The 23,266-nt window shown below is 40.9% G+C and overlaps 4 protein-coding genes across 6 annotated transcripts; 1 reads left to right on the plus strand and 3 right to left on the minus strand.

The window, feature by feature from the left end:
* Positions 1-85: 85 nt before the first annotated feature.
* Positions 86-7,586, plus strand: LOC115672977 (acyl-CoA-binding domain-containing protein 4). The gene is made up of 14 exons (XM_030594982.2): positions 86-341; positions 1,774-1,897; positions 2,051-2,128; positions 2,207-2,314; positions 2,404-2,470; positions 2,552-2,613; positions 2,804-2,943; positions 3,024-3,150; positions 4,960-5,074; positions 5,175-5,263; positions 5,469-5,552; positions 6,392-6,700; positions 6,781-6,840; positions 6,961-7,586. The coding sequence occupies exons 2-14, from the start codon at positions 1,781-1,783 to the stop codon at positions 7,138-7,140; spliced, it is 1,536 nt and encodes a 511-aa protein (XP_030450842.1). The 5' UTR covers positions 86-341; positions 1,774-1,780; the 3' UTR covers positions 7,141-7,586.
* Positions 7,587-8,200: 614 nt separating this feature from the next.
* On the minus strand, positions 8,201-11,433 carry LOC115672976 (probable CoA ligase CCL5). Its single transcript, XM_030594981.2, has 4 exons — positions 9,138-11,433; positions 8,895-8,962; positions 8,623-8,725; positions 8,201-8,519 (listed from the first exon to the last, which is right to left on the minus strand). Exons 1-4 carry the CDS (start codon positions 10,545-10,547, stop codon positions 8,394-8,396), a joined length of 1,707 nt encoding a protein of 568 aa, XP_030450841.1. The 5' UTR covers positions 10,548-11,433; the 3' UTR covers positions 8,201-8,393.
* A 369-nt stretch (positions 11,434-11,802) lies between these two features.
* Positions 11,803-17,838, minus strand: LOC115672978 (NAC domain containing protein 50). 3 transcript variants are annotated; one of them, XM_056308488.1, is made up of 5 exons: positions 17,614-17,838; positions 15,629-15,850; positions 14,985-15,262; positions 14,306-14,464; positions 11,803-12,651 (listed from the first exon to the last, which is right to left on the minus strand). In XM_056308488.1, the coding sequence occupies exons 2-5, from the start codon at positions 15,846-15,848 to the stop codon at positions 12,076-12,078; spliced, it is 1,233 nt and encodes a 410-aa protein (XP_056164463.1). In that variant the 5' UTR covers positions 15,849-15,850; positions 17,614-17,838; the 3' UTR covers positions 11,803-12,075. The 3 variants fall into 3 exon arrangements, with proteins under 3 accessions (XP_056164463.1, XP_030450844.1, XP_030450845.1); XM_030594984.2 differs by having other exon boundaries at positions 14,300-14,464; positions 17,614-17,837; XM_030594985.2 differs by lacking the exon at positions 17,614-17,838 and adding an exon at positions 16,236-16,258 and having other exon boundaries at positions 14,300-14,464.
* A 2,968-nt stretch (positions 17,839-20,806) lies between these two features.
* LOC130137336 (NAC domain-containing protein 20) lies at positions 20,807-22,389 on the minus strand. Its single transcript, XM_056308124.1, has 4 exons — positions 22,164-22,389; positions 21,704-21,963; positions 21,454-21,594; positions 20,807-21,307 (listed from the first exon to the last, which is right to left on the minus strand). Exons 1-4 carry the CDS (start codon positions 22,387-22,389, stop codon positions 20,807-20,809), a joined length of 1,128 nt encoding a protein of 375 aa, XP_056164099.1.
* Between the last annotated feature and the right edge of the window lie 877 nt (positions 22,390-23,266).

Here is a 23,266-nt window from a genome sequence, read left to right on the forward strand (position 1 = left end):
TGGAGAGCCCATATCGCTGCCACGTCAGCGCCAATTCTCTTCCAGCCAACGAGGCAACGCTTCGTCATCGTCGTCGTCGGCCTCCTGTACGCTTAGTTTGTCTGCGCACGACGCAACGCTCTCTCGTTTTTTTACATTTTCTGCTGTGCTGAGGTCCGAAGGAGCGGAGACAGATCTAACGGCGGCCCTTCGAGCGGTCGCTTCTCCGGAGGCCCCCCCGCCACCGTTCGATCCGCAGGCCGCCGCCACCGCCGCCGCTTGGATCCAAGTTCTCTGCTCGAGCCTCGCCGTCCGATCGGCTACGGTGACCGCGAATTCTCGGACAATTGCTTCGTGTCTCGGTGAGTCTCGTCTTCAAATTTGAGCTGAATGTGCGCGTGTCGTGTGCGCGGTTTTTCTGCTGTTGAAGTTCGCTTAATGATGGCTGAGAATGCGCGATCTCGGTCGATTGGTTTGATTGTGACTGGGAGCGGTGTGATGAAATGCAGCGACTGGTCAATTGGGCTAGCTTGTGAATTAATCTATTTGTCGGACTTCGGAAATTGCTGATTTTCTTGTTTTTATCTATGCTTATGTAGCCGGTGTTTGGATCTATTGTTATGCTGAGAGCATTTATGCTCAGTCATAATCGGCTCACTCTGAGATAGTAAGTCGACTGGTTTTGGACAACCTTAATTAGATGATGAGAGTTCGATTCTGATTCCGCATTGTGGTCTAGTTCTCCGAGAAGAGTCTCATTTCCGAAGGTTGAATTGAAATTTGTAATGTGCCTTGGACTCTGGGCAAAGGTTGAAATCTTGTAAGGTCTGTGTGAGAGCATATGTAGAAAGAATCATGACATAGCATCAATGAATGGATAGATTAATACTACAAATGATGGCGTTGATGTTGGGACGCACAACAAAAGACTGATAACTTCATTTGGGGAGATCACCAAGGGGTAGCCCAAATCTGAGCCTGTCAACGTATCTAGTTATACCCACCTTTACTCAAAAGCTCAAGCCAATGAGCCTGGGCCAACTAGGATATATTACCCACTCCACCTTAGCCACATCCCTAATGTGTGATATCTTTCGCCTACCACCTTTACACGCGTACCTTAACGAATCTCCCTCACGGCCTCCACCTACTCAACGAAACTTGGTGAGAAGCCTAGGACACCATCCGCCACCGCGATTAGAGAGTCACATAAGAGGGTTTCCTTCATTGAGATATTCACAAAACACTGATACACATTGGGAGTGGGCCACCAATTAACCATCGGCTCAGATACTATATGTTAGGTTGATGCAGCAGAAACCTCATACCTTCTTCCGGAGAGATCACTTAGAGGGAGCTCAAGTCTGAGTTTGTCTACATATCTAGTTGGATCCACCTTTACTCGAAAGTTTAAGCTAATGAGTTATGGCTCAATGAGGATATATTAATTACTCCATATTAGATCACATCTCCGATGTGGGACTTCTTTCGCCTAACACCCTCACACGTGCACTTTAACAGTTGATTCCTGTCCTTCTAAGTACTTTATGTAGTTATTTATGTTGGTGCATGTGTGATTAAAACTTGTTTCTCAATTCCATACCTCCTTTTTACTCAAACATACAATATTCAGGTAATCATTTTTATCTTCTGTAATTTGAAATATCTGATTTCTTAGAAATTGTAAAAGAATCATGGTAATCTTACTATATGAGTTCTGAATGCCGTCTTTACATTTTATACAGAATAGTAAAATGTTCCAACATTTGATGCTTTTTCTGTGGATGGCTGCAGATATTTGATGGGAACAGAAGAGACAAGAAAAAATATGGATATTGACAGTTGGTGCTCGGATTTGGCATATGACCAGTGGGTAGCACTCCCGGTGTCAGGGCAACGGCCGTCTGCTCGATACAAGGTAATGGCTAAATACTAGTCATTTGATCCTTTAGAAATGCCAAATATATTTATCTGGCCTATTTTCCTTTCAGTCATCTATTTTTATGATGTAGTGTTCATCTTGTGATCTAGTGCCTTGTCTTGATAGTCATTGGTATCATGTGTAATATAGCATGCTGCAGCTGTTGTTGATGAGAAACTTTACATCATTGGTGGGAGTCGAAATGGTCGATACTTGCCTGATGTTCAGGTACTCAACATGCCATTTCCATCCATCCACATCTGATTGATTGTACGTTGTATGTCATGCATTTGGTTACTTTTGCAGGCCTTTGATTTTAAAAGTTTGACATGGTCTAGTGTAAGATTAAAGATGGAATCACAAATTGGTAACTGGTCACCAGAAAATCTACTATCCACCTCAGGTCACACTACGGTAACGGATCTCTATAAGACGTGTTTATAATCTGATTGTTCTTTGTATAGCTTATTGGAAGCCTGATGGCGCATTATGCATTTCATTAGATCACATGGGGAAACAAACTACTTCTCATTGGTGGACACTCAAAGCATGATTCTGATAGTATGTCAGGTATGGTACTTTGGATTTAAGTTTGTTCTAAAGTTGGAGTTTGGTTTTATACATCTTGAATAGTGCGCCATGTTCTTGTAGTGAGGTTCATTGATTTAGAATCGCTTCAATGTGGTTTTGTGGAGACCTCGGGAATAGCTCCAGTAAGTTATCAACTGAAATTGCTACAGTGGTTTTTGAGTCTTTTCCCAGTTTTTTCTGTTCTTTTTTCGAATATCGAATTGTTTATCCACCTTTAAAGGATGATATTTTCCAGATCATCCAGCATAAGTTTCATCTGCCCTAAAATTGTAACTAAAGTTGGTTTCTGTACATCTTTGGTTTATATTGCAGGAAGCTCGAGGGGGCCACTCTGCATCTCTTGTTGGATCTAAGCTTATAGTTTTTGGTGGAGAAGACAGAAAAAGGCGATTACTAAATGATGTGCACATCCTTGATTTAGAGACATTGAGCTGGGAACTTCTTGAGGCAACGTAAATGTTTGCTTTTGTAGTTGGCTTATACTGGAAACTGTTTTCGAAAAGGATTACATGGTATCTTTTCATGTTGATAGGCGGACACCTCCGGCTCCCAGATTTGACCACACAGCTGCAGTGCATGGGGATCGCTATCTTATAGTTTTTGGTGGGTGCTCTCACTCGATCTTCTTCAGTGATCTGCATGTACTGGACTTGCAGATGGTAAGTACAAAAATTCAGAAATCAAAAGATCTCAGAATTATTGTTCCTATACCTCTTCATTCAAGTTATCTGTTGATATGCTGACTACCGTTCTGCAGAATAGGTGTAGCTTCATTGCTTAGATCTGTTGGAACTATTATTTGTTAGTAATGCTAGATATGCTTATTTACCCTACATTAGTATGAAAAATAATTGGGTTTATTGAGACACGGAGCTTGCATAGGCAAAGAAGATACGCAGGTGATCTTTGTGGGTTTAGCTGCTAGATTATATGGAGACAGCTTTGTTTTGGTTTTTTGGATATTAGGTGTACTTATTAGTTGTTGGTGATCGATGGCCTCTCTAAAGGTAATGGTTGGAGAAGTTTCATAAGGATATATGGAGGTTGGACCTGGGCACAGTTAAAGTAGTTTTCCAGGGCCTTAATGTGCTCTTTTCTGAAATTGGTAGAACAGAAATGCTTGTGAACTGTAAAAGCTCTATACATAGAAGGAACTTGCAATTTTTTCATTTGATGTTATTGCTAAATGTGGAAATTGGGAAATCTTAACAACTAATGGATACATGCAAAATTAATTTAGATTGACAAAACAAGAAAATGAAGACAAATGCTAAGGAAAAGAAGAAAATTAAGATAGTTGTCAACTAATCTTACAAATTTTGTGGGAAACTAATAGGATTGTACACTCGAGAAACTAATTGGATTGTACACTCGAGCTCACTTCAGACCTCAAACCTTGGGTATAAAAAGCTCGCACATTTTGTGCACCTGCATGTTCTTGTCATCCTGTGGGCATCTGTTATCAAGAAGCCTAACACATTAAGGATCTTTTTTTCATTGCATTATTTTGAAACTGGAAACAGAAGAAGAGCATCTTTCTGGCAAAGTGCATTATTTTCCCTACTTTATTCTCTTTAGCAATCAACAAGGATGCCATGGCTTCTGATTATATGTCCTTGGATGGTGGTTCCATTCATTGGAATCCTGTTTTCCTCAGGAATTTTAAGGATTGGGAGCTTTCCTCGATTTACTCCCTTTTGGATCTTCTGTACTCGTTCAAAATTGATGGTTTCAGGGATGACAAGATGGTGGCCTTGGTGGGCACCCAGCTAATAACAAGAAATTTAGTGTTATAACATGTTACTCTATCTTGGAGAATTTCTCCCCTTGCTCATTCCCCTCTAAAGAAATCTGGCTGCACCATTTACCTTATAGAATCTCTTTCTTCTGTTGGGCGGTAGTTTGGAATAAGATCCTTACTATTGAGAATCTCAGGAAATGGAATTTCATTCTCACGGATTGGTGTTCGCATGTGTAAACATTCTAGGGAATCTGTACTGTTGACTTTGCTCTTAATAATATCCTTAGCTTGTGTAATGTGGCATGGTTATGCCAAGTCGTGCCATCCAGCTTTTTAGCTGATGGAAGGCTTTTGGAGGAAGCTCAAATTTTAAAAAGTCTTGGAGTGCTGCACCACTTTGACTCATGTGATGGAAGTAACACAACAAAAGATCGTTTGAGGTTTAGAATCTCTGGTTGCTTCTGCGTTGTACTCTTTTATTTGGCTTTGGACATCTTGCTCTGATTTCTCATAGTCTTGTGATGGTGTCCTTTGTTTCTCTCTTTCTTTCTTTCTTTCTTTCTTTCCTTGTACATTTTTTATGTGCTTTAATTTTTTTATATTAATAAAATGATTTATTACCTATTAAAAGACTTCCTTAAGTTTTGAGACAAATGATCTCTATGAACAGACAATACACATTCACTGTACATGACATCTAAACATCCAGTGTGACGGTATATTGCAGAAGGAATGGTCCCAACCTGAAATTCGGGGTGATATGGTTACTCCTCGAGCAGGTCATGCTGGTGTTCCCATTGGTGAGAGCTGGTACGTTGTCGGTGGTGGAGATAACAAGAGTGGTATGTAGGATATATTATGAACCGAGTTGTGGGTGTTCTTTTCTGATTTTCCCAAATTTTTGTGACTAAGCCCTCCAAGTTTTTATGTAATGTCTTACAGGGTGCTCAGAGACTTTGATGTTAAATATGCCTAAACTTGTCTGGTCAACATTGACAACCGTGAAGGAGAGGGATCCACTTGCTAGTGAGGTCAATATGGCATTGTTTTTATCATCATCTTTGTATCCTGTTTCATTAAATTTGCGTATCCTATAAGGAAAAGGAAAAAAAAATGCTGCATATCGGGTTAACCTATAGTGTGTATCTAACACAGCTATCTTCTTTTCTTGGTGCATTTAGTATCTTCTTTCTTGTTACTATCTGATATACCTATCTTTTGTACACTTGGAAGCAGGGACTTAGTGTTTGCTCAGCACTTATTGCTGGTGAGATACATTTGGTTGCATTTGGTGGCTACAATGGCAAATATCAAAATGAGGTATTGGAGAATATGAACTCTATAGGTTTTAGTTGAGTCATGTTAGCTATCCTGATATGAATCATGATGCTGATTTTACCTCTCTTTCTTCGATTGATTTATCTATGGCTAATTGTCCAATTGGGTGCCGACATATTTATGAGAATTTCTGAGTATAAATGGAAACTTGAGCAGATCAAGGATACTAATCTTATTATTTTCATAATTCTCTGATGTTCTAAAGGATCGAAACATGATGTACATAACATTCTTTTTCCTGTGAAGGATTCATTAAGTTACTCAGTCAAGTTATTGTGGAAGTTGGCCTATGTTACTTACGGAAATGAAATAGACTTTTTGCTTTTCTTGGTGGGGTTGAGATGTATGATCTTTGTTGTATATTTGTATTGGATGTCTTCCTTTTCCCATGGCCACTTGTCTTGAGATAGATAATTTCAGGACTCTTATGATGCATTGCCAGTGGAATGGGCATTTTCTGTGCTTTTCACTTGAAAAGCGACGCATGTGGTAATCTTGATATTTTGCTGTGATAATGGTAGGGATGGAAATGAAATATGAGGCTATGGTAGGAGGGAGATAAACTATGATGTTACCAATATGCAGCTGTTTATTTCTAAATCATCAGTGTAAAATGGAACTCGGATAACAAAAATTCACTTACTAAGAACTCGCCTATTCATGTTTATTGCATTCCCGTGAACAATTTTATTCACAATAAATCTTCAAGAAGTGACTCTCCGGCTGCTTATTTTCATTATCATTGTTGTGCATCTTGATACAGATCGAATAGTGACTTCATTTTCCTTCTTGGTTTTTATATGTCTCCACTTTGATGCTAGATTTTTCTCATGAGACCCAAACCAAGAGATTCTTCACGTCCTAAGATATTTCAATCACCGGCTGCAGCTGCTGCTGCAGCTTCCGTCACCGCTGCATATGCCCTGGCAAAATCTGAAAAACTGGATTTCCTTGATATGGAGGAACCAATTAAGTTAGTTGTGAATAAAAAAGATGTATCAGTTGAGCTCGATGCGGTTAGAGAGGACAAGAAAGTGATGGAATTGTCACTTACTGAAGCCAGACAAGAAAATTCTAGGCTCAGGGAAAAGATAGAAGAAGTCAAAAATACCCATGCTGAGCTCTCAAAGGTGTGTCTAGTTTTTGTAAGATGATAATCTCCTCATGAGTGATGATAGAAGTTTTAATTTTTGTCTCTGTGTTCTTTCAGGAGCTTCTTTCTGTCCAAGGTCAATTGACTTCTGAGAGATCAAGATGCTTCAAACTGGAGGTTCTTCTTCTAACTTTATGCAGTAGCAGTATGCTTTATAGTCTTTTTTTATGATAAAACTAAGTTTTGTTGTTCTTTGCGACTTTGTGGCTTATGGTTACCAATTATGATGATACACAGGCACAAATAGTGGAATTGCAGAAGGTGTTGGAATCCTTTCACTCAATTGAAAGTGAGGTAGAAGTTCTTCGAAAGCAAAAGTCTGCACTAGAACAGGATATGGAGCATGCTGCAACTGCCACAAGACAAGGTTCCGGCGGCCTGTTGAGCTGGTTGTCCGGGGCTCCACGAAGTTCATAAAGTTTGAAGAGGCTAGTGCCCCAAAGTTAAAGCTTGTTATGACTCATTGTTTGTATAGTTTCTCGAGCAACCGCAGTACAGCGATGCAGAGATTGGATCTTTGCTAGGTCAAGCTCGTTGATGTCCTGAAGATCTGTGGTTTTTACATCTACCCAACAATTTAAATGGGCAAATCAAAGTATTTGGCATTACTGATGGGAGAAATTTCTGAGGGGCTGAAGATGGATGGCTATGGTTCTAGTCTTCTGCTATCAGATGATCCCATTGTCGTTAAGATTCATTTGGATGGCATATGGAGGAGCTTTCTCGTATCTTTTCGCTGTTCTCTGTTCTGATGCTATCTCTCCCATCTCTGCAATGTGGAAGTATATGTATCTTCTCGTTACAATCAGATACTGTTAATCATTCATTTGAATTCGGAGATTATCCTTGTTTGTCATGGATCACCGTTTTGTCCTGGATCACATTGTATTTTGTTTTTCCTTTCAAGAAATTACAGATTCATCTGCTTTTGATAAACTCGGCATTACAGTTGCAGCATTAACCTTCGTAAAATCGTGAGCTGAAATTTTTCGTTACTTGCTGTTTGATCTGGATCTCGTGAACTGTACCTTACGTGAACAGTTCATCCAATTAATAATCTAAGATTTGGGAAGCTTTCACCGCGTTTTGATACTGCCACTCTGTGATTCTCCTACATCTACGGCGATAGAAATGCCAACTGCAATCCTTTCTCCTTAGCATTCGAGAACTCACGGTAAGAATAAAATGCTTATACCTCAGCTTTTGTGTCTCTTATGTTGTAACGGTACAATGAAAAGGACGTTATGTCAAGTAACTCTTGCACACTATCTTACCATGATATTCGCTGGCTTAACAGAAACCCAAAGCGGAAAACTTTCCCGGGTTAGGAGAGATGCTGATGACGCGGCGCACTGTCTGGCAAAATAGGCTTTCAGGATTATCCCATGCATTGAACTTAAGGAATTTAATTAACAGTCCTAAAAAAGAACTATTCTACCCTGATGAAGGAGACTAGGTTTCATGGACAATAGATGACAGACAACTAATAGATTTCAATTGACATTACTTCAGATGATGAAAGTTGACTTGAAAATCTGGATACTTTGGAGCTACATTGCATACTGTGAACTCTTTATTGGTACCTCAAGACCGTAGTAAGATCTTGTATAACTACTGGAGTTCTTTTTCTTAATTCGACACACTGACCGCCATCATCTAACTTCATTACTTCACAATCTAGAATTGAGTTGTTGTTGGGTTTGTGAAATCAGCTGCTTCCTCAAGATTTTCCCCGCGGCAGATTTTGGAATGGTGCCGATGAACCCCACTCTTCTCACTTTCTTGTAGGGTGCAACCTGCAAATTTTCAATTGAACACAGAAAAATCTCACTTTGGGTTCTTTTCTCATTTGGCATATTATTGGAGCAAGGAAGTAGTAGACAGTGACTGATAAGAAACCTGGTCAGCAATGAATCGAATGACTTGATTCTCGGTAAGTTCCGAACCAGATGCTCTAACTACATATGCCATCGGTACCTGTCCTGCTTCCTCATCCTCTAGTCTGCATAATATCAGCATTCTGCTTAATCTACATATCACGTACACATAAAGATGCATGCTCATGTGTGCAACATGCACAGGCATACGTGAGAGAGAGAGAGAGAGAGAGAGAGAGAGAGAGAGAGAGAGAGAGAGAGAGAGAGAGAGAGAGAGAGTGAGAGATGACACACGGTATCACAGCTGCATCAACAATTTGAGGATGGCTAAGTAGTAGAGCTTCCAGTTCTGCAGGAGCAACCTGCAATATCGTATATATGATCCACGGGTCAGAATGGTTCCATTACTAGATCATATGAGCATCCTTTTCTGTTTTCGGTTCTCATTTTACTAAATTCTGATCTTCCAGAGATGCACTATGCCTCAGTTTACATGCCGGATCAAAGCAAAATGATCAGCCTGATGGGGTAACTAACCTGATAACCATTGTGCTTGATCAGCTCCTTTATCCTGTCAACAATGTAAAGAAACCCATCTTCATTGAAATAACCGAGATCACCAGTCCTTAACCACCCTTCGGGATCTATCGTCGCAGTCGTTGCTTCCTCGTTCCGCAGATAACCTTTCATTATTGTAGGGCCTCTCAGCCACAGCTCTCCCTCCTTGTTAGGTGGCAAAGGTGACCCGGTTTCGATATCGACAATCTTGGCCGAGAAGTGTGGTATCAAACTCCCGCAAGATCCAGAATGGGCCTTTGCCTCCTCATCCAATGCGAAAAAAGAGGTTGCACCGCAAGTTTCGGTTAGCCCATACCCTTGTCTCAGCTCGACCCATGGGAACTTTTCTCGGAACCCATCAGTCACCTCTTTGCTCAGTGGTGCTGCCCCAGAACCCACTCTTCGAAGCGACGAGAGGTCACATTTCATGTTATTGGCGTGCTTCACTAGCGCAAGAATCACGGGGGGCACCGCAGGGATGTTATTGACTCGATGCACTTTAATGGCATCGAGCATGGCCTGGAAGTCGAATCTCTGCATCACGACTGTAGTGATTCCTGAGCAGAACAACCCGAGCACAAAGAAAGCAAGCCCATAAATGTGGAACATGGGGATGAAGCATAGGAACACGTCGTCTTGAGAGGAGGATGCTCTGACTGACCAGTTCAGTAGTGTGATGATGGATATGAAATTTGCATGAGTCAATATGACACCTTTGCTAGTGCCGGTGGTTCCTGAGGAGTAGAGAACAGCCGCAGTATCCGTTTGAGTCGGCCTTTCTAGGGGAAGATCAATTGGGTCGCAGCATTCTATGACTTCTTCCACAGAAAGCAAAGTGCCATCCGATGTTTTGGTTGTTAGCATTGTAGGAAGCTTGGTTGGTATCAACTTATGTAGCTCTTCTGGTGCAGATATTGCGAGCTTAGCTCCGGAATCGGCCACTTGCTTAGCTATTTCCATTGTGGTATTTAACGGATTAGCCGGAGTGAGAATCGCACCGACTGACCAAATGGCAAGACACACAATCGGGTAAAGGAGCGAGTTTGGGGCCAACAGGAAGACCACATCGCCTTTTCTGACCCCAAGTGCATGATACAGTCCATAGGCGAGTGATCTGATGGAGCGGTGGAGATGTGCATATGAGCTCTGGCAGTTTGTGGCCGCATCAATCAGTGCGATACGCGACTCGGCAAGAGCATGTGGGAATTGCGAGAGCACGTATGAAGCAATGCCGAGGTTGGGATCGGTTGGGATCTTTTGGTGCTCATTAAGTTCAATGAGAGAGTTGTAGATTCCGGTTCTCGGATCAAAACCGCTTGTTCTTTGAACCGACGGGTGGTGTTGTCTCGTTTCTTCATTGAGAATAGACCACCCTTCTTCAACTGACATATTTCTACTCCTAACTTGAAGATGGCAAGAACTCTCAGAGGCTCAGAAATTTTTTTTGGAGGCTGTTCAAATGCAGAAGCAGCATATTTGAGCTATCTCGACTGTCTTTTATGTACGTCGGAATTAAGGTTTGTCATTGTAAACATCGTTGTCGTAGTGACACGATTTGGAAGAGGACAACATATGTATTATGCAGCCGGCTTGAGCGTTAGGACCAAGTCCTTGGAATCTTCAAAAACTTTGAGAACATCCATGTCTGATGCTTCATGTAATGCTCCCAGAGAGGCAAACAAGAAACCCTTCTTTATTATAATGCTTCGTGATGCATGGATTCCATCCCCTGCTAATCTGTCTTCTGGTGCCGCCCAGCGAAAATACCTCCAACCAAATTGAATTGCTGTGGGAATATCATCGACTCGGACTAGATCATCATTTTAGCAACAAACAATAGCCAGAGAGGATTTGATTATGACCTGATTGTTTACTGGACAAAGCCCTGTAATCGTCGCGTAAAATATCAAACAAACACCTGCTGCATATTCTTGAATTGAATATATGTCTATTAGTACGGCTCCACTTGGTGTTTGAAAACACATGAAACAACCAGATTGAAGAGTATTGACCAAATATCAGAACACCGGCGGGAAGCTACTTCCTCCAATTTGATATCCCTTAAAGGCGTGATTTCGTCGTTCTTGGACAAAGAACACTGGTTCGTGTCTTATGTATCTCATAAGATACGCCAAAAGGACTAACCGGAGCCCGTCAAAGCATGAGATCCACTTCAAACAAGGCTCTCCGTGCCAATGCCGACTAGCATCGATTTTCTCCATGAAATCACTCTTCGAGATCACAAGCAAACTCAACTCAGACCGTATATTTAGAACCCTATGAAATTGCTGGGCACGGTTGCTTTAACAGAATGCAGACAGCAGATGAAGAGGTTTTAGCTTCATCCAATCAAGAGAAGAGATACATTAACCCTTGCAACGATGGGTGACGACAAAAATCATTAAGTTGGCTTTCATTTACCCACCTAAAGGAAGACCTATGGACATCAATCCACTTCAACAGCAAGAGGCAATGAACCTACTAACTCAATGCAACATCATCAGTTGGTTCATGCAAAGAACAAACTGAGCCTGCAATGCAAAACTCATATAGCTTCCGCCGGAATCCTCGGGAGTAGCACCGACTCCATTAAAATAAACCACGTGCAACCACCATAACAAAGGACTGCTCAAGAGATCAATCAGAAAAAGGAAAATGATCAATCGGATGCTGCTTCCCAAATTAACATAATAGAGGGGGAATAGGCCGACATCATTGTTCGTCTCGTTCAAAGTATCTTAAGTTCTAGACAGACAAGAGCCACTGATAGGCAGAAACACTACAGCTGCAATGACTAACAAGGTACATTGAACAACTTCACTTCCGAAGGCCACTGATAGACAACAGTACAACAATCAGGAAGAAGGAAAAGAAGGTGAAAAAGCAAAGCTACAACATCAAAGCCATCAAGCAGCAACTAAGCATCTTGAACCTTCCGCTTCAGCTCCTCATTCTCCTTTGTTAGATGATCGACTTTGGATTGAAGAACATTAGCCATTGACCGGATGCTCAACATTTCGAGCCTTAATGTTTCCCTCTCAATGGACACCTTATAAATCTCCTCTTGCAAACTGTGAATGAAGTCTAAACATTCAGGAGGCATTGTTGCATTAAGATTGGCGGGGGCAAAAGTCGAGAGAGGAATACGAGGTCCTTCTTTTATATCAAGTGATTCCATCAAAGAATACTCCACCAATGTTGATAATCCACAGGTCAAATTCATAGCCGACCTTGCTGTTGTGATGGTAGATGAAGAAGGACCTTCAGTTTTCTTGGGCGAATTTTCCGAACCCGTTGAATCAATTGAGTTCAAATCAATATCTCTCCGTCGTTTGTAATGAAGAAGTGGTGCAGTTTCCCTGTTAGTTGGACACATTGCAGATGGATCATCTAAAGTCTCACCCATTGTTTCACTCTTGCAAACAGCCAGAAGGCACTGGGTCTTAGTCGGAAGTTCATCACGGCAAACAGGAAGCATGCGGGGTGGCATTTCCTGTAGTAATCAAGCGACATACTATAAGCACTCACATGAGAACTCTTCAGATTGCATATCAATTTAATTCCAGCTGAAGTTTTGAATTAAGCATTCAGGAATAACATTCATTCTAGCCAGCGGAAGATTTAATTGTATCATCACCACGGATGTACAAGGCTTATTGGGGCATTACAAGTGGGCCCGTCCAACACAACAAACGGGCTGAACGGACCTGGCAGTTTGATTCCAGCCCATGATTCTCGAATCTAGCTCCTCAGGGTCCTAGTACTAATAGGTTCCCCTTCTAACCTTCAGGGCCACAGCTTCAAACCAGGAAGCAAACCGCCCATATACCAGCTTCTAAACTGGTTTTCTCTCATTTATCATATAATATTTAGAATAAGAATTATGATAATGATAATAATGCTTATTAAGTGCAGCCGTGGAAACTTGAACTCTGGGCTTGAGTATGAAGAGCCCTCATAAACCCACCACTAAACCAAGTGTTCAGGCAACCAACAGCAGCCACAAGCAGTGATATTAAAATCACATTTGAGCTCACGAAATCGCAGCATCTCACCAATCAAGTTTGCTTAACCAATGTGAATCATGTTCAACATTGTTGCCAGATGAAATCGCCTTAAAATCAGGTTTATTGTGGGTGAACTTGATGACATCATGTATCAGCCCTTCAAACAGTTGAGTTTAGTGGAATACCGTAGCCAATAGTAAATAGATAAGTGCGTATATTACTTCGCGACATTTTTCATAACACGCAAATATGATCTTAGAACTTGATTTTGCAAGCTCTAGGCGATTTTAATGATAAAAAAGAAATTTTAATAACCTCAGCAACTCAGCCATACCTCATCACTCTTATAAAACTCTTTCTCAACCATTAAAAGGAGGGTGTCCCCATGCACAAGGCTCTCCATATGGGGTTTCTGGGGAGGGATTGATGTATGCAGCCTTACCCCTGGTTCCCAGAGAGGTTATTTCTGTGACTTGAACCCATGACCTCAGGCTACAATGGAGTAACCTTTAACCACCACACCGAGGCTTGCCCTCCTCTTTCTCTCAATTGTTATTTTTTTTTTTCTCTTTTAACAGCTTATAGTCTATGCTGTTCTCCATTTCCCTCACACTCTGAACGTTGTTTCTCGCACTTGTTTCCTATATTTCTTCAATTTGTATTTGGAGGTTCTTTTTTGGTGATATTTCATTTTTGCCATAAGATTCAGCCCTAATTTCAGTTCTATATTTCATCATTGTTTTGGATATTATTCGCCTTGTCTCTGTTGCTTGTTTTCCTAAATAAGTTGATTTGCATGTAAGTTTGTTTGATCATACATTCTGATGGCTGGTTGTTATATAAACTTGGCTCAGCAAGAAAGTTTCAATTGTTGAATTTCTAGTTTTCGTCTAAAAAACAAAGGCCAGTTCCTGGGAAGACTCAGGAGCCACCCAAAAGCAGTTCCCCATTCAAATTTTCTGAAACAGGCCCCTGCAGGGTGGTTCCAGGTTCCACCCTTGGAGCTGACAACCTGGACCATGGACTCCCCTATCACCATTTTTGTTGAGACAATACAAAAAATAAAGATCGTGTTGAGAGAATGATAATAGTTACAGTATAATAATGTAGGAATCAGATTTAGGCAACGCAAACCTGAACCTTGCCATTTCCCTGAGGTACCACTTCTTCTCTGGTCTCTATACTTGGAACCACATTCGCTTCGCCATCCCATTCCTCCTCAACAAAAGGGGCATATCGATGACCAGTCGGTGGCCCTAAATTGGCCTTATGAAATATTCTACAAAGCACGTATGCATCCTACACACACAAAACAATGATTAACATAGTAAGAACAGTTCGTATAACAACCCCCACCCCACAAAAAAAAAAGAGAGAAAAAAAGGCGTCCGATACATATTTTTCAGAGACTAACTGGGTGAAACACACTACTGACTATATTCGTATTCCAATTCAACAATAGCAACAAGAAAACATTCCACCATTTTGCACCTGGATTCATTGGTCAACTGAACTGATAAGATGGATATTAAATGTCATAATGTAACTCCATTAAAATGCCATGGCCTTAAATTCCTTGCAAGTCACGAGATATATAGTATAGACACCACAATGTCAAGTTTCGACAAAATAAAAGGTTATAATCTAGTATCCTCAGCAAATTCCTAATGGGTGAAGGTCAGTTTCAGAACTCTAAGCAAGAAAGAATATATCTTTTCTTTTTTGTGACATTTGTCATTATCGAGAGACAGTTAATAACTTGAAGTTGCACAAAGGAAAGCTAATAAGCTATTGATTGGACGCCAATTCCAATATGTACCTTGAAATTACCACATTTTTCCAACTCATCTTGAATTAGCCTGTACTCATGCATGACCCAATTCGTTCGCTTCCCTTCAGGAGCTCGCCCACTATGGAAAACAAGTGTCTTTTTTAGCCCAACAACACGCGAGTCATGCTGAACACTGCGATCATTTCCAGTTGCCTTCCAATAACCAGAGCTGGTGGCCCGGTTCATTCTAGCCCCATTAGCATACTTCTTGTCCAATGCACTAAAGAAGTACCATTCTTGGTCCCTAGTCTTTAACTTTGACTTGCCTAATACCAAACAAATATAAGTAATTGAAACAAATGGCAGGATAAGAAGTCATTATATAGTACTCTAGCAATAACACTGTACAACACTAAGGTGCAAATGAATTACTAGGTACATTCACAGAAGAAAACTACTAACACATCTAAATATTAATGAAAGAAAGAATGATAATTGCCGATTAAATTTGCATAATCTTAACTCACCCCAGTTCATATAATTAAACAGTTATACAACTGAAGAGAGATGAGAGAAGTAAACGCATTTGTTACCTGCAAGGTGCCAAAGAGCTGCAGAATCTAAACATATCCAAGTCCATGTGACTACACAAAAAAACTACAGAGAGAATAAAGGAACAACAGAATAATGACCTGCAAGGTCCCAAGGCTCCGTTTTGTAGATATCCACGTCGGCTATCACGTCAAAGCGGAATGATTTGCCGCACATTTTGCGTTTAAGATAATATATAACCAACTCTTCATCTGTTGGGTGGAATCTGAACCCAGGGGCCAAAGCGGTGGTGGTAGTCTTTTGAGCAGATGGAGCCACAGCTATTGCAGATGTTGAAGGTGTTGATGTTTCAGGACCCATATCTGTATAAGCAAAACAAAGGTACAGCTTGACAAGAGATGGACAGATGGAGTTGCACGATCCACTGAAAGATTCTTTAGTTGTAAGACATTCCCCTTTAAGTCATTTCTCACTGTCTATTCTATAAGTTCGTATCTCAACTATTAGTACAAAAAGAAAAGAACTGGCACAAGCCCCATGGCACATATTTATTGCCATACATGATATAACAAGATTCAACGAACTTACGCTTGTTCTGAACTTTGAACTTCCAAAATACAGAGCTATATGCATAAGCATCACTCAATCCTTAAGTCGGCTTCCCCACAAGACACAGCCAGTGCATTTGTAAGACATTTACAAACATTTCTGATAGAATCACTAAGCAATAAAGTTAGATGACCACACCCTCGAAGCAGATTCTTTCGTTTCCTGTGAATCAGAACCTAGCCCTCATTAACGCAATTAGATGCACCCGAATGATAAAAGAACCTTTGTAATGCTAGAAGAAGGACACCATATTATAGAACAAGAAAAAACAAGTCTTTACAATCCATAACCATAAGATCCACACAATCGTCTTACTGCGCATTATCCTGTGGTCAAGCAAAGTGTCTCTCAATGAAAGAGACTCTCCCGCCGCAAAGATAAACAGGGAGTTGGGTAAATTAATCAGCTTCACCCCACATTCCAGGAATCTTTTGTCATAACACCTCAAAATGGAGAAACTGTATTGTAACACTAAGGTTCACTCTTCCAATATATCTTGATACTCTAAATACAGTTTTCTTTTTTATTTTTCGAAATCATCAGAGATGGGGCTATTCTTCGCTTTATACAAGCAATAACATCTTCTCCTTGTTTCCTGAAGTTTTCCCGATATTTTTTTTTATGCCTGTAATCTGGATAGCCAAGAAGAATCTATCTTCAGTAAAATGGTCATCACTTCACCTATCAATGTTTTCAATTAACTCAGTTCATAGGACAACTATGACCTTAATCCGTTCTATCCGCCGCAGACTTCTTGTAGCCGAATATCCTCTGAGCTGCTGGGAATATTAAACACATAGTTCATCATTATGATTCTCAATATCCACCATTTTATAATGTTGTCGGCACCGTGATCAAAATTGTCATTTTGCCCCTTTGCCAAGAAAGATCCAGGTTCCCCAAATAGGATAGCAAAATCTCATTCCTTCGTTCACCAGATGATTACAATCATCGCTATGGTGAAATAGTAAGGACACGTTTCTCAAAGTTCATACTTTTTCACTTATTTAAGGATCACAGCCCAACCACTTCAGTGAAATCTCACGCAGTGCAATCACAGAAGGGACACAAGTCATCAGCACAGGAAATGAGACTACCAAAGCAAGAACTTTTCCCACATAAAATCATCTTATGCAAGTCCAATTCTCGAAACCACAACCACAGCGCGCAGCCCAACTCGAGCAACAACAACAAAGGCGAAGAACCCGCAACCCATCCCACCAAATGCTCGCACCCGGGCCAAACACAAGCGCCGATCCAGCGGCAAAACCCACATGCAGGTCGGCATTCCCGACAGACACTCAGCCCAAGCACAAATTCAAAGAGGGCACAATCAGCAGCACCCAAAGGACCAAGGTTCGGAGATTCACCCAAAACCAAGCAACTTCACCACAAAACGAGGCGAAAGAACAAAAACCCAGAAACCTAAGCACGAGTATCTGCCCAAAAGAATCGCTGTATCGACAAAACAAAGGCTGACCCGCTCGAGAGAGAGATAGAGAGATGGAGAGAGAACCTGGGAAGTTTCTGGTAGTGGAGGCTCACGAGAGCTTACAAATGAAGCGAAGTCGCAGAGGACCCAAAAGGGGTCGGGTTCAGTTCACGGAGATTGAGAGAGAGGGAGGGAGACGGTTTGTAGTTTACTTGGATGGGAAGAAAGAGGGAGAGGCACTGGAGATAGGGGAAGCAAGGGGCTCTGAGGAAGACGAGGCTCGGCTCGGGACCATCATCGAGACCTGCTGCAAAAAACGAGAGGGTTTTTCTTTCTGGTTCTGGACAGTAAAACGCTTCGTTTTGGGCTTCTCCAGATGGGCCTCTCCAGATTAGAGCTGGGAGAAGGAGACAGGAACTCGGAGAAACAACGTTTGATCTTGAAGTGATTGATAATATGGAGTCCACGCAATCTCGAGCAATGCTTAGAATAATGTGATTTATAAGGTGATATTAATATTCGATTCGAATGTTACGAATTCACTTGAAAAAGCACGGATCTTGAAGTGATAATACGGACTCCATGTGATATGGAGCAATACTCAGAATAATATGATTTACATACGCGATTCTCGTAGTCTATTTATGTGATATTGATATTCGATTTGAATTTTGCGGTTTCACTTGAAAAGTACGGATCTTGAAGTGATAATATGGACTCCGTGTAATATCGAGCAATACTTAGAATAATATGATTTACATAGGTGATTCTCATAGTCTATTAATTATTACTCAATTTTTGAGACACGTGATCATTTTTACCGTCGAAAACATACTTAACTTGTTGCAAAAATTACTAATTGATAGTCGAAAGTTACTAATTACCAACATCAATTCTATGGGCTATTGCTCTTATTACCACACTGATCACAAACTTCTCACCCCGTAAAAAAAAAAATTACCTAATTGCAACTCCAATGTTACTAATACATACAAGAATTTACTAGTTGTAAGGATAATTTATCCACATGTACTTCTACTTGTACTGTATAAAATGAAAATGTACTAACTTGTTGCAAAATTTGCTAATCATGAGTTGAAAGATAGTTACAAATGAATTTTACTAAATAGAATGTCATACTTTTTCCAATAGTCTACTTGGATAGGCTAATAGTCAATTTACTATCACAATGCCAAATATTTACCATATATGTACTCATTAATGCAAATACTTGAGGGTGAAGAATCGAACCGTTTAACTCGGGAACCGTTGGGTTCGATTCTAACAAGGCCGGTTCTCAAGTAGAACCGGTTTCAAGACTGATTCTCGGATCGCTTATATTCCTTTCAAGTTCTCACTCTCATATTTGCCCTCTCTCTCTTAGACTCTCTAGTCTCTCGACTCTCTCCAGCGGGGCTCTCGATCTTTCTCTTTCTCGAGTCTTGCCGCCGATGTCCAGTCTCTTCCTTGGTCTCACCAACGCCCTCTCTCTCTCTCTCTCTCTCTCTCTCTCTCTCTCTCTCTCTCTCTCTCTCTCTCTCTCTCTCTCTCTCTCTCTCTCTCTCAAGTCTTGCCGATGCCATCTCATCTCGTCTCTCTCTCGGTCTTGCGGGTTTCGGCATCGCCTTTGCCGATCGGCCATCAATCAGCCCGCTCTTAGCCAGGTACGCTTTCTTTCTACGTCGGTTTCGTTTTCCATTTCTTCGTCGAATGTTTCGATCGCGGTGTGCTGTGATTTCGATTCCTTTGTTCTCTTGGCCCTATATACATAGGATTGGTACGTGTTAGTTTGTTTGTTTTATGCTTAACAAATTTAACCCTGCAAGGTCGAATTCCATATCTTGTGGTACTAGGCAAAAAATTGCTGACTAGCTGACAAATACAGCATGATGGTTTCGTGTAGAGCAGCCATTTTCTGTGAGCTCAATAGAGCCTGAAAGTGGCATGGGACGAGCCAGAATGCTCTGAGCTCTTCTTACCGGAATCATCCCATCGATTTTTCCCGTTTAGAGACATTCCCGGGGCAAGGTGATAGCAGAGATTCAAGATTATCGTCTTTGACTGAAAACAAGATATGAAAGTAAAAGAAAAAGAAAAAGAAAACAGCAGCATGTTTGGATTAGAAGTATTTTAATGACATGTTAAATTTCCTATAGGAAAATTTTTAATGTTACAAGTACAAAATAAATATGATCGCTTGATTCACAAAGAAAAATGCAATGAAAGAAAAAAGTATGCCGGTTCAGGTCGGTGTTGAACCGGTTCAATTCCTAATTCCAAAAACAGGAAACCTACTTTGACAGGCTGGTTCAGGTTAGATAGACGCGCACGAATTAAAATTTGCCAGAAAATATTTCTAGTGCACACTTACCAAATTCAAGCATTCATAAATGGGAAATTATATCTGCCAAAAATGCAAAATGATAATATTTCTGTTTTTGCACTTTCCATTTCCGACGACTTAGCAAATGCGAGAGGAAGACTCACTCTATCTCTATCTCTCTCCACGTAGATTAAACTTTATCCCAAGGTCCTGCAAACAAATTTTCCTTAACTTCACTTTCCTCCCATAAACTGATTGTTTCCCAAACTGAGCATAGGAGCTTTATAAGGTATGCTGACTAACTGAGGCTGGGTTTACCTAATTTAGGTGCACCCATGAATAGCTCTCAAGATCTTGAGGGCTTGTTTTGGCTGATATTGTTTGCCTACTTCAATTTTTTTTTTTTACTTGCGAGTTTTCCTCCGAAATTTGAAGATAAGGACACAACGGGATTATACACAATTTTACATGTCAATTTCTTAATGTGCGTTATAAGGTTTCGAGTGTTTCGAGTTAAACAAAAGTCGAAAGCGTGAGTTCTGCGAAATTTACAATAAGTGAAAGGTTAATTGTATAGAGACTAAGGGACTAGTGAAAGGGGAAACTAGGAAGAAAAGAAATGACTGATGGAGGATTTGCTGTTGGGGGCCACTTATTGGAAGGAAAAGAACTGGAGCTATTGCTTAGAATAAGAAAGGTGGTGGACAAGGCTCCACTACTAGCCAAGATTACTACAGACTCTGGGACACACCCAAAAGAAAAGAAAAGAAAAGAAAGACAAGGGCCAAAGGAAGGCCAACATTGAATTCACCACATGATAAGGAAATTGCTTATTGAACTTAAGAACATAATGCAACGATGATTAAACTCTAATGATTGGATTAATTTTCCTCCGAATGCCTCGTTTTCCCGCCGCAAATCATCGGACTGCGACCATTCAACATCTTTCGCACATTAGTCTTCCGATGTCTCACGCTTAACGGTCTCCCTCTTGACGGTTATGCGAATTGCTGGCGCGGTTTGAACACTTGTTGTTTGCGGTGGCTCCACGGCTTCCTGGGGAACTGGCTGCGGCGTTGCTATTTGTCGCTGTTCTTGTTGCTCGGGTGCTGTTTCCGACGCCAGGCATGCCAAGCTCAATTTCAGTGATGGTATAGCTTCCGCCACAGAATTTGAGCTGTTCGGTTCTTGAGTTCTCGGGGAAAGGTTCTGCGGGCTATCAGCTTCAATTTTGGGTCTCTTGACTGGACGGGTCGGGGTGTCTTCCCTCGCGGATGAAGTCTCCTCCGAGTGTTCAGACAAACCCTCGCCGTCGAAATTGGTCAAGAGATCAAGAGTTCCAGCAGGGGCTTCTTTGTGAATAAGCAGGGCGAAAGCAGCCGGTGCTACTTCTAGACCCTCCTCAGCTAGTGCCGTCTCTATATTGTTGTCGTTCGGTCCAAATGCCTCCAAAGGCTGCACAAGAAACATGTGTTCGACGAAGTGTTAGGGTTTCTTGCATGCACAAGAAACATGTTTAAGAACAAGACTGAAGAGACAGATCTAAACAATATGTGTCCACTTCAATTATATCCACACTTCGAAATCAGAACTCATCAAACCTGAGGAACGGCATCGGCTGGAACAACGTTATTGTTATGAATTTGCTCTCCCTCCACCGCGGCGGCAACGGGTGCAGGGCCATTAGGGATTGGGCTGTTGCCTTTCCAAAATAACTTGTAGACTGCACAGACGTCACTGGGCTGCAAGATAACGAAAGAAACCCTCCTTTCAGTTCGAACAATCGCTTTATTCCTTTCACTTGATAAGGAACGAACAAGGATACACATCCAAAACGAAAAAATCATATACTTGGGCCACTAGGAGTGTTGCGTCGGTCAGTCGATACTCGTGCATCACCCAGTCCGTCCGCCTCCCCATCTTCGAATGCCCGTCGTAGTACACGAGAAACCTCTTTTCGCCGATCACATGGGAGCCATATTTGATTTTGTATTCTGGCCCGGTTACCTTCCAAAACCCTCTTTCGGTAGATCGATTCACTCTCACTCCTGTGTCATATTTCTTGTCCAGCTTACTGAAGAAATACCATTCGATGTCTCCTGCAACTTTTCCTGAAAGAGAGAAAAAAACCACCCAAAAACACATTTGAATAATGCTAAGCCTAGTTTACGAATTTTATGTTCTAAATAATGCGCTAAATATTATTGGGTATTCAATATGAAAAAATAGGAGATGAAATCCTAAAATCATACAACACAGAGAGTAGATTCATGCTAATAAGCATAGATGAACGTGGGAAAACGATGGTCACCTGGTACTTCATGGGGCTCAAATTTATAGACGTCAATATCAGGAATAATATTGGTGTATAAGGGTTCCCCAAATGCTTTTCGCGCTAAATAATACAAGATCAATTCTTGTTCAGTTGGATGGAACCTGAACCCGGGAGCTAGGAGACAATAGCTTTTTTGCGGTGCAGCTGAAGAAGAGGCGACATCTGGTGTGAGCGTCGAAGAAGACGATGCTTGAGAATTCATTTTGAATATGAACTAAGTGGATATGATCTGTGGAAGGGCCGAATGTTGGAGAATGGGGAGGAAGAAGGAGACTGCAACTTCAAATGCAAGGTATTAGTTTTGTGATGGCAATTGGTCATGCTTTGCATTGGTTTAAATAGGCCCGTTTGGCCTCAACATAAAGCACCAAACTAGTAAGTAAGTTGTGTCCTTATCATTACAACCGAGCGACATATAAATGCAGCCTTCCAAACATGTCTCGAGGCAAATCTTGTTTGTAGTAGTCACACGCTTTGTGCATTCTAAGACTAATATGATATACCGTTTTTCGAAATTTCTTTGTCTTTCGAGATGTTTCTTGAAAATATATAGACCGTGCGGAACCTCCGCCAATTCGAATATGGAGATTTGGTCATAATCCGACATTGCATTGAAATTAGTGTAGCAGCGAACTAGTCATTGTTATATGAAGTCTTCTAATTTAATAGGGTTAATACCACGAAAAACCCCAAACTAGTACATCTGTGACAAATTTACTCCGAACTAATTTTTTGACCACAAAAAACCCTAAACTAATACACTTATGATAAATTTACTCTCCATCGCATTGGATTAATACCACGAAAAATCACAAACTAGTAAATCTGTGACAAATAAAGGGATAAAACGCTAAACTGACACACCCATTAACTACCATGTGTCATCCAGCTTAGCTATTTGACGGTAAAATTTAACGGAGGGTAAATTTATCATAAGCGTACCAGTTTAGGAGGTTTTTTGTGGTCAAAAATTAGTTTGGAGTATATTTATTATATGTGTACTAGTTTTGGATTTTTTGTGGTATACCCAATTTGATAACTGCAAATGCATAAATATTCTAAAACAACACGACATACTA

Source organism: Syzygium oleosum, unplaced genomic scaffold, assembly GCF_021117445.2.
Source record: "Syzygium oleosum isolate NSW1041296 unplaced genomic scaffold, Sole_v2.1 Sole_v2.02, whole genome shotgun sequence".
Lineage (NCBI taxonomy): Eukaryota > Viridiplantae > Streptophyta > Magnoliopsida > Myrtales > Myrtaceae > Syzygium > Syzygium oleosum.